Consider the following 11544-nt stretch of genomic DNA (forward strand, 5'->3'; position numbering starts at 1 on the left):
CACGTGACTTGTTGAGTGTGTTACCATGGAGATGTAGCGCGTGTGGAGGCTTCACGCTATTCTCCGCGGCATCCACGTACAACTCACCACACGCCCTACCGAGAGAGAGAACCACATTATAGTGACCACGAGGAGGTTACCCCATGTGACTCTATCCTCCCTAGCAACCGGGACAATTTTGTTACCTCATGACACTCTACCCTCCCTAGCAACCGGGCCAATTTGGTTACCCCATGTGACTCTACCCTCCCTAGCAACCGGGCCAATTTGGTTGCCCCATGTGACTCTACCCTCCCTAGCAACCGGGCCAATTTGGTTGCCCCATGTGACTCTACCCTCCCTAGCAACCGGGCCAATTTGGTTACCTCCTGAGACTCTACCCTCCCTAGCAACCTGGCCAATTTGGTTACCCAATGTGACTCTACCTTCCCTAGCAACCGGCCCAATTTGGTTAACTCATGTGACTCTACCCTCCCTAGCAACTGGCCCAATTTGGTTACCCCATGTGAATCTACCCTCCCTAGCAACTGGGCCAATTTGGTTACCCCATGTGACTCTACCCTCCTTAGCAACCGGGCCAATTTGGTCGCTAAGGAGACCTGACTAGAGTCACTCAGCACACCCTGATTCAAACTCACGACTCCAGCGGTGACAGTCAACATCAATACTCTGATTCAAGTGGACCTTGTGTATGTTAATTGTTTATAATAAAGACAAGCATTAAATAAAACGTCATCAGGGTCTCCTGTTTGCACTCATGAGAAAGTCTGTTTTGTCATCATAAGGGCAGAAAAGTGCTTAAATTGCAAGTTTGGCTGTATGTTTGTATTATTTTGTCCATCACCCCAAATTTCTTAGAATATTTTAGGCTCACAGATGAAAAAGTGTGCCGATGCAGAAACAAATTCAGTTTTTATTAGTGTTAATCAATAACCCTTATATGATGACACGTTCAGATAAGGGCGTAGATTTGGCTTGAACATTGGAGGGGGGTTACAGTCTGAAGAATTACATGTTTCCATTGATCATGGTATTGGGGGGTTATACGTGCTTGTTTTAATTAAGAGGGGGATACCGTCTCCCATCCCCCCCCTGTAATCTACACCCCTGCATTCAGACACTGTCAATAGCTGTGCTGTACCAGCCACTATATGAGAGAGCAAGATGACACATTAATACATTTAGCTCCATTCTGTCTTACTATCCGAATATCTAAATGATCTCAAACGATTAAAACTGTAAATGTATGTAGGCCAGGTGTTTTCCTGTTATGTAAGAAGAATGTGTCGTTCTACTGCAGTGATTACGGTAATATATTGACTGAATATTTGTACGGAAGTGTCAAATGGGATACAAACAGGCGCTTTTTAACGCGAACAAACATGTGTAGCTCAGTATTCTAACGCAATCCTGCGAGCGCACGTGTTTTCATGGAGAGACCTCGTGCCGAACGCGGGAGCGCGCTTGAGCGGTAGAGATCTACTGGACAAACAGCCAATCACAGGCGCGCCTCGGGTCACGCGCTCTGTACACGCAACCCCCATCGTCTGCAAGAATGCGCGGTCACGGCGGAGGAAAACACACAATGTACACGAAGGCGGCTTGAATATATTGACCAGTGGATGTTTTACACGCACCAGTCGCTGTTTTTGGGAGGACGAACATTTACATGCAAGGTTTGTGTTGAAAGCGTCGTTGTTTTTGTCTGGTTTGCGCGTCATGGCGTGTGCGTGCGGGCTTGTGGAGAATGGCGAGCACACGCAATAATAGACACTGAAGCGTGAACGCACTTCAGATTCAGAGTCAGATTGCATTCTCGGGGAATTCGGAGTGGAATGTGGATTTGATGTGTGCTCATTTCCAGCTGTTTGAGCTGAGCTGAAGATCAAATAGAAAGAGTCAATAGATTAATATATATATATATATTAGTGTGTTTCAGTCATTGCTCAGGAAGTGCATGATTGATTTGATTAAGTGTGCTCATTTGGTTTCAGTAAATGGGTAGCATGTCCTTCATTTTAGGTTCAAATATTTGTGTATATAAGTGAAAGTGCATATTTTGGGTACTGTAAGTGGAAATCTGTTATTCCAGATTGTCCTGCAGTGTGACATCAGTTTTCAAAAGTGCAATAATTCTTGCAACAGAATTAGAAATGTGCTGTTTAAAATAGTGGCGTATTTAATCTTCCCAGTTCAGAATATCGGGGCTCTTTAGCCATTTGACATGGTTGCTCCAAACTGCGTTAAAAGAGAAAATTCTCACGTATAATTAAAATGCGTTGCATGCGCAATGATATTGTGGAAAGCCTGATTTAATCGCTCAAGCGAGCCGCTCTGCGCTATCCTGTCAACGGAGATCGCAGCCCCGTTTACGCGCGCGCACTCGGCTAGAGCGCAACTTCAATCACTCCTCACACATTGGTGTCGCACACAAGGAGCATATTTAGCGCTTATTAATGATACATTTTATAAGGTTGCTGCATCGCATGACAGAAATGTGTACGGACGTGGCTGCATTACTGCGTTTAAATAAAGACGCATCTTAAATCGAGTTGTATCGATGACATTGCATCGTTGGTTAATTGTTCAATGCATTGATCCAGATTGATGAGTTGTTACACCCTTAGAAGAAAGCCTTTTCCATCCAATGTGTTCAAAATAACAAAATCGTAAATCACACCTGGAGTCGTGAGTTTGAATTCAGGGCGTGTTGAGGGACTCCGGCCAGGTCTCCTTAGCAACCAAATTGGCCCGGTTGCTAGGGAGGGTAGAGTCACATGGGGTAACCTCCTCGTGGTCACTATAATGTGGTTCTCACTCTCGGTGTGGTGAGTTGTGTGTGGATGCCGCGGAGAATAGCGTGAAGCCTCAACATGCGCTACGTCTCCATGGTAACGCACTCAACAAGTCATGTGATAAGATGCGCGGATTGACGATCTCAGACGCGGAGGCAACTGAGATTCGTCCTCCGCCACCCGGATTGAGGCGAGTCACTACACCACCACCACGAGGACTTGGAGCGCATTGGGAATTGGGCGTTCCAGATTGTGGAGAAAATCCCTGCCAAAAATCGTAACCTTCTGAGAAATTGTAGCGACTGTGACTCTTTTATTAATGAAACACTCATGATTTAGAGCATGCATATAAAACACTAAATAATTTTGTCTCGTGTCTAGATGCAACAGCGCACAGTTCTGGGAGCGCTATGTGTATGCGTACATTGATCCTTATGTTCCGCTAGTTTGTCCAGTTATGGAGTTAATCAGTCACAATACTTTTTTGATGCAGATCTCGTTTTTCTCTTGAATTTAATAGACGTTTATTAAATGTGTTTCCATAATAGTTTATACACATTTCGTCTTTAACAAAAAATGTATCCAACTTAAGTGAGCGTAAACGTTTTTATGTGCATATTGGCGTTTCCATCCAGCAGTTTTTATGTAATATCCTAAAATGTGCATTAAATATTGTGGATGGAAACCCAGCTATCGATTCTCAAGAACAGAAAACACAAAGAAGCGATTGATTTATTGCATTGAGTATGAATCTACTTCACGTTGAAAATTTCAATTTGTTTCTTTATTATTACACCTGTTATATTAGTATATTTACTATATTATTACTAATACTAGGCCCTACAGTAGTAATATTTGTAGTGTTAGTGCGATTTTTAACCAGAAGACTAGTACTACTAATCTCATTAAGTTAAGGTTATGATTGTTATTATATCAGGTTATGATCTGGTCAGATGTATTTATTCATATTGAACGGTCAGTTTTACACCAGATTGTTTGGTGTAAAGCAGCAATGGCATAAAATTCAATAGCATGCGAAGGGATATTACGAATCTGTCTAGTCAGTATTGTGTAAGATGATCTTAAGACTGTGTGACCCACATTTATTATAGATTGGACAAAATTTGTTTGCAAAAACAAACTATTTTCACTAAAACATTTGAAAATATTTTACAGATTGGAGCAGAAAATTATCAAGTGGCTTAAAAGCTATTAGCTCAACAGTTGGTAAAAATAGTTCACTTTAACCTGTTGGTGGCGCTAGATGGACCCCAGAATTGTCCATGTGACTTTTCAGACCAAAACTTGCTGTCACGATGTTAGGATGTTCTGGGTGGTTGCCAAGGCATTGTAGTGCGGTTGCTAAAGTGTTCAGAGTGGTTGCTAGTGTGGTTAGGGTGGTTACTAGATGTGTGCTTACTGGCCCAAGTCAAAAGAGTCCACCCTCAAGTCTTTATGCAAGAATGTCTGACTTTGAAGTTACAATAGTTGCTTTTGTTGACACATTCCTGAATCTCTCTTTTTTTTCTCCATTGTGCAGGTCAACAGCTAACAGCTGACCTTCAACCCTTTCAGCCCAAAGCCAGAGATCATCACTTGTGGAGATGCGGCCAATGTTGATTGCTTATTAAAGTTGGTATGAAAGTATCTAACCAACAAGAACACACTTTGAACACTGGGATCGTCCACTTAATGTATTGCAATGCGCTCACAACAAAGTTTCATGGCATTTATGAACAAGGACAAGGCTTTACCTAGGAAAGACAATGATCGCTTGTGTTGCACAAAATGCAGATTTTCAACAAAGGACATTGACGTGTTTGGGAGGCATGTGACTCATCATGAAGAGGTGACATTCTCATGTGCGCTCTGCAGCCACGTCTCCTATTCTAAAACAGAGTCTCAGAAGCACGTCGTCACACATACTGGCTCGTACCCTTACAGGTGTAGATTCTGCTCCTATGGAGCTGTGCGGAGAGACTACATGGTGAAGCACATTCAGCGTGTACACAAGAGTCACGCAGAAGAAGGCTTCTTAATGGATTTTGCCTTAACCAATCCGACCTGTGAACAACCCCCTGTCTCTGACACACACAGGGGATCTGTTTGGCCTGAGAGAAATGAGCAATGTGTGATTCCCAACACAGCTGGTCAATCGAAAGCAAATGCGCATGTCGAGTACTCTAGTGGAAGTCAACCCAGTGGCAGTATATCATCTGTCATTGGAAAATCAGTGAGCCAAACCAGAAAGAAACAGGCCCGTATGACCTGTAGTACGTCAATGCAGTGCGTCACCAACACGACACCTTTCATTCCTGTTGCTAAGCCACAGTTCACAGGTTCTGTTCCTAGTATAAGTAACTCGGTCAGCAACTCTTTGCAAGTGCTTCTAAAATCACGAGAGGAAAATGGCAATGTATCAAATGCTGTGCTCAGTGGAGATGGTCAAAATAGAAAAGCAATAGCAGAAAAGCCCATTCAGAAAGCTGCATTCCCAAGAATCCACACCAGTGGGACAGATTCACTTGTCCAAGGTCAAAAGCTAATCCAATCAAAGGTTGTTCCCAGAATCCAGGTGACATTACCTGCTGAAGTTAACACCCCTCTCAGACCGCATCTTAATGCACCAGTAGGAGCATTATCCCAGAGGAACGTTCCCATCCACAATATTCAAACTGATCAGAGGGCCAGTCAGTCCACAACTGGGACAAACATTCAGACGGCACAGAAAAGGAGTTTGACTGCAGGACGTCCCAACGGTCCAAACAAACCTTCTGAAAGAGGTCCATTGCCCTCTATACAGAAGGCACAAACAGCAGAAAATGGCAATCAGCCCAAAGTAGGATTGTCAGCTGAGAAGTCAAGTCATCTATCCAATGTACAAGTGGAACTGTTAGCACCTTTAAACCAGCCCATTCAACACAACAAGCCCTTGACTGTATCCTGCCCGGAGGAGATCAATATTCCTGCAGGCTGTTTGGTTGAATTGGTTGAAGTGAAAAATGTCAACGGGACTCGAGAGCTGGAACTACGGATGATCCCACCCAACGGACTTCCACAAGACCCGAGGAGCACTGTGAACGGACCTTCGCCAGTTGCTACCACAGCCAAGCTTTCATTCAAATGTCAAGTTGCAGCTGCCAAGGGGTGTACAGTCAGTCCATCAAAGTCTTTAACATCTCAGAAGGCAAAACAGCAGCCACATTTAGCATACACTGCTACTCAGAGCACCACAAAAACAGTTCATCCTCTATACAAACCTCAGTGTTCTTCAGGAACAGCAGCCCAAAGCCTGAACAAGCAGAACCTGAAACCCAACGGTACGATATTCAAACCCTCAGTTGCACTTCATGACATTGTCAGGCTTGAGGGTAAAGAATTGAGTTCTGGAGGCCTTCCAGTGATTTCTTCGGTGTATTCTCTCTGTCCTACACCTGCATCATCTCAAAGTATCTCTCCATCCATGCCTGAACATCTCAGCAGGACCTTACAAACAAATGGACCTGTAATCAAGCTACAAGGAGAGTTCAAAATGCTTTCAGATCCTGAATGTGTACTGATAGGAACCAAAAATTCCAAGGATTACACGAAGACAAAAGAGCAGTCAGTTGTCTGTAGTTTTATGATTAAAAATGAGGAGGAAACTGAGGAGAAATTCAAAGTGGACATGTTGGGGCTCAAAGAAATGAAGACAGATCGTAAGCATATTGAAGAAGCCGTGATATTTCAGACTCGTAGTGAAGAGAATCTTGTGCTTGGAAAAGCAGGGGTCACATTTGAGAAACGTTCCCCTCCAAAACTAAATGATTTGAAAGAAACAAATGTTTGGCAAGAAAGTCCAAAAATTACGAGTCCTTTGACAGTTGCTCAACCATCGGTTATCCCAAAGCAGGGCAAGGACAAAATTTCAGATCAGGACTTGGGAAATGCTGAATCTGGGAGCGATTTTAATGGCCAACAATGTTCCCAAAGTCCCCAAACTTCCCCCAGGTATCCTAAAGTATCTTTGGTGAGGATTCCCAATTCACTGTTCCCAATTCCCAAACCCACCAAGAACCCAGAGGTAGCGACACAGGAGCGGAGTTTGACGGCACGACCTGTTCTCTGCTGCATGCGAATCGAGAGGAATGTGTCTAGTGGTCCAGAAGGAGCTATTAAGCTGATATTAAAGAGAGACCTCCCTGAAAGTGAAGAGAAGAACCAAGACCATGATGCACCTCCACGTAAGAAACATAAAAAGGGAAAACGAAAAAAAAAAAAGCACAAGTCATCATGGGGTGTGATGGGCTGCCATTATTTCTTGACTAAAGGTCATGGACAACTGAGGTTAACTCCTCTGAAAGAAGATCAGCGTGTCAAGCGTCCTGGTCCAAACCAACCTGTTGTGGTTCTGAATCATCCAAATCCTTCAGTTAAAATGGTCAATGTTGGTGTCCGATCCCTGAAGAACTATAAGTTGATACACTCGGCTCCTCACACGCAGGAACAAATGGAAGAACCAGCCAGCAAACAGCCGTCATTCAAGATGAAACTGAGGAAAGTTCAGGGACAGAAGTATCAAGTCATTGAGTTTGTTCTGAGAGGGGTCACCGAAAAACTGCTCATGTGAACATTTCTAGAATTCACTTGCAGTTTTTATAAGTGTCATTTTAAATCCTACTTGTGTACATTTAAAGGTCAATTTGTATTTATATGCCACTAAAGTATTTTTTGGTTTGTTTTAAATCATTATCGTTGCCATCCCTGTTTGTTTGATTGATTTTCTGAATGTAAACTATCAATAATTAATCGTTCTTAAGAACAGCTCACACTGCCCCAATAAACACTAACATTCTAAGGCCACATCCACACTAATCTTTTCAAGTTTGAAACCGAAGTAGACATATGGAGATCATTTTCAAAAGTCTCTGGTTCGTTGGAGGAAAACGCTATCCCAGTGTAAAGTTACCCCATGATCTTAAATCACTCTTACAATTGTTTATGCTCACGCGGTGCTCCTGTTTATATGTCGTTGAACTTCACGTGACGGGGAATCAGAGATTTGCGGTGAGTCGGTATGTTTATCACCCCTCCACCATTCTTAATCGGCAAGTGTGTCGTACCTCTGCCTGAAGTTAGCGAGATCTCAAAACTGTCGTGTGACACTCCCGGAATCCAGTTGTTTGGAATCTGCTGGTGTGACGGTGGCTTTAGGTGGACATTGTTAGTTTAGAATTGATTCGACATTTTCTCAGATAATATATAATTAGATGCAGCATATTTTAGCTATGATGGTTGTCAACTAGTTGGGTATATAAATAACTTAATTTACAGTTTTAACATGAACGTTTATTTATTTTTGGGGGGATCTTTTCCCCAATTTGGTATGCCAATTCCCAATGCACTAAGTCCTCGTTGTGGTGTAGTGACTCTCCGGCTGGCGGAGGACGAATCTCAGTTGCCTCCGCGTCTGAGACCGTCAATCCGTGCATCTTATCACGTGACTTGTTGAGCGTGTTACCGTGGAGATGTAGCGTGTGTGGAGGCTTCACGCTATTCTCCGCAGCATCCGCGCACAACTCGCCACATGCCCCACCGAGAGTGAGAACCACATTATAGTGACCACGAGGAGGTTACCCCATGTGACTCTACCCTCCCTAGCAACCGGGCCAATTTGGTTGCTAAGGAGACCTGACTGGAGTCACTCAGTTCACCCTGAATTCAAACTCGCAACTCCAGGTGTGATAGTCAGCGGCAATACTCGTTGAGATACCCAGACCCCCTTAACATGAAAGTTTGAATACGTTTGAAAGAATGGGGAAAAAGTCCCACATACTGTTCTAGCTTGCACATCTTTATCAACAAAACCTTTTGACTGAAACACTGCTAGAAATGATTTAGAGGTGGGGGCGGAGTCAAGGGCGGGGTCAGAGCCTGTCAGGACCATGTGCATCACTGCAAAGAAGAGAATATGCAGGACTTTCTTGACCTTCCCGTGACCAATCGGGTATGAGAGGGGTTTTTGTTTGTTTTAAAAACATTTATGAGATTGTGAAAGTCATCTGTGCCAATACGCTGTAGTAATTAGGGAGAGGATCAGAACTGCAATCTGTTATTAAAAGAAGAGGTTTTAAACATTGCACTAACACTAATGACTGCTATACAAACGTCTGCATTCATGTCATGGTCATCCAAACAGAATATATTTAGAGTTTCTTCACCTGAAGGTAATATAGTGTTAATAAAGTCATTTCAAACATGTGCTTTACAGTGATGCTCAAGAATACAACATGAACACAAGAGAATCCACAAATGCTCCTGTACTCGTTTTGTTTGTTGGGTGAAGCTTTGTGTTTTGTGAAATCCAATTGTCTAATGTTGTGCTTATTATTAAACAAACGTTTGTCTGTATTTGACTGTATATTGAGCATTTCAGTGCAAACTACAGCAGAACTGTAGACTTGTAGCTTGTACATACAAAACATTTCGGTTGTAAAGTGTACAGTCATTAAACTGTTTAGATGAGTATGATTTGTCAATCTTTTAACTGCCTTTTCAAGTCGAACTCAGATGACCACACTATTGTTTTTATCCCCTTTTCTCCCAATGTTGGAACGCCCAATTCACACTACTTAGTAGGTCCTCGTGGTGGTGCGCTTACTCGCCTCAATCCGGGTGGCTGTGGACAAGTCTGAGTTGCGTCCGCTTCTGAGACCGTCAATCCACACATCTTATCACGTGATTCGTTGTGCATGACACCGCGGAGACTCGTAGCATGTGGAGACTCATGCTACTCTCCACGATCCACACACAACTCACCACACGCCCCATTGAGAGAACCACTAATCACCACCACGAGGAGGTTACCCCATGTGACTCTACCCTCCCTAGCAACCGGGCCAATTTGGTTACCCCATGTGACTCTACCCTCCCTAGCAACTGGCCCAATTTGGTTACCTCATGTGACTCTACCCTCCCTAGCAACCGGCCCAATTTGGTTACCCCATGTGACTCTACCCTCCCTAGCAACCAGGCCAATTTGGTTACCTCATATGACTCTACCCTCCCTAGCAACCGGGCCAATTTGTTTACCCCATGTGACTCTACCCTCCCTAGCAACTGGCCCAATTTGGTTACCTCATGTGACTACCCTCCCTAGCAACCGGCCCAATTTGGTTACCCCATGTGACTCTACCCTCCCTAGCAACTGGCCCAATTTGGTTACCTCATGTGACTCTACCCTCCCTAGCAACCGGCCCAATTTGTTTACCCCATGTGACTCTACCCTCCCTAGCAACCAGGCCAATTTGGTTACCTCATGTGACTCTACCCTCCCTAGCAACCGGGCCAATTTGGTTACCCCATGTGACTCTACCCTCCCTAGCAACTGGCCCAATTTCGTTACCCCATGTGACTCTACCCTCCCTAGCATCCGGCCCAATTTGGTTACCCCATGTGACTCTACCCTCCCTAGCAACTGGCCCAATTTTGTTACCCCATGTGACTGTACCCTCCCTAGCAACCGGGCCAATTTGGTTACCTCATGTGACTCTACCCTCCCTAGCAACCGGGCCAATTTGGTTACCCCATGTGACTGTACCCTCCCTAGCTACTGGCCCAATTTGGTTACCCCATGTGACTCTACCCTCCCTAGCATCCGGCCCAATTTGGTTACCCCATGTGACTCTACCCTCCCTAGCAACCGGGCCAATTTGGTTACCCCATGTGACTCTACCCTCCCTAGCAACCGGGCCAATTTAGTTACCCCATGTGACTCTACCCTCCCTAGCAACCGGCCAATTTGGTTACCCCATGTGACTCTACCCTCCCTAGCAACCGGGCCAATTTAGTTACCCCATGTGACTCTACCCTCCCTAGCAACCGGGCCAATTTAGTTACCCCATGTGACTCTACCCTCCCTAGCAACCGGGCCAATTTGGTTACCCCATGTGACTCTACCCTCCCTAGCAACCGGGCCAATTTAGTTACCCCATGTGACTCTACCCTCCCTAGCAACCGGGACAATTTAGTTACCCCATGTGACTCTACCCTCCCTAGCAACCGGGACAATTTAGTTACCCCATGTGACTCTACCCTCCCTAGCAACCGGGACAATTTAGTTACCCCATGTGACTCTACCCTCCCTAGTAACCGGCCCAATTTGGTTGCCTAGAAGACCTGACTGGAGTCACTCAGCACACCCTGGATTCAAACTCACGACTCCAGGTGTGACAGTCAGCGCTGGGTACCCAGAACACCTAGATGACCACACTATTAAACTCTTCACACGTGACCTGTAAAGTTAATGGCGTGTGCCTGTGTTGTAAAATGTTACTTTAGAATATGTGTCTGGATTTTAGCCCATATATAGTGCATTGTCTAAAGCTTCAGAAGCATATCTGATTTTAAATGATTATTTTGACACTAAAATTATCAAATTATTGATTTATTTATCATCCGATGTCTTTCAGCTGTAAAGTGTTCTGTACATTTGAGTCTGTACCAATCAAACTTCATTAAACGTCTTTGAAGTCTTTATATTCGTGGATGTGGTTTACTTCAACAGCCGTGTCATGTCCTGCTTTGAGATGGGGTACGTGAGGACACACGGTCTCCTTTCGGAGTCTGCTGCTGTTGATGTTTTGCGTCCGTCGATGAGGATGATGGGAGATATGGAATGGCACTTGATGATGTCAGTCACTGAATCAAACCTCTGAAAGACAGAAGACAGCACATCAGACTCGTCTCTTTGTCGCCGCCGGTGTGTGTG

The 11544-nt window shown here is 44.4% G+C and overlaps 1 protein-coding gene across 1 annotated transcript; it reads left to right on the forward strand.

Annotated features, from left to right (window-relative positions):
- The first annotated feature begins 1549 nt into the window (after positions 1-1549).
- On the forward strand, positions 1550-7419 carry LOC127663136 (uncharacterized). Its single transcript, XM_052154606.1, has 2 exons — positions 1550-1676; positions 4336-7419. The coding sequence occupies exon 2, from the start codon at positions 4498-4500 to the stop codon at positions 7402-7404; it is 2907 nt and encodes a 968-aa protein (XP_052010566.1). The 5' UTR covers positions 1550-1676; positions 4336-4497; the 3' UTR covers positions 7405-7419.
- Positions 7420-11544: the final 4125 nt, after the last annotated feature.

The sequence above is a fragment of the Xyrauchen texanus genome, chromosome 23 (assembly GCF_025860055.1).
Source record: "Xyrauchen texanus isolate HMW12.3.18 chromosome 23, RBS_HiC_50CHRs, whole genome shotgun sequence".
Taxonomy (NCBI): Eukaryota; Metazoa; Chordata; class Actinopteri; order Cypriniformes; family Catostomidae; genus Xyrauchen; species Xyrauchen texanus.

Excerpts from the sequence above, each read along its gene's own strand:
- LOC127663136 (XM_052154606.1), top strand. The coding sequence starts at position 4,498 with ATGCGCTCACAACAAAGTTTCATGGCATTTATGAACAAGGACAAGGCT.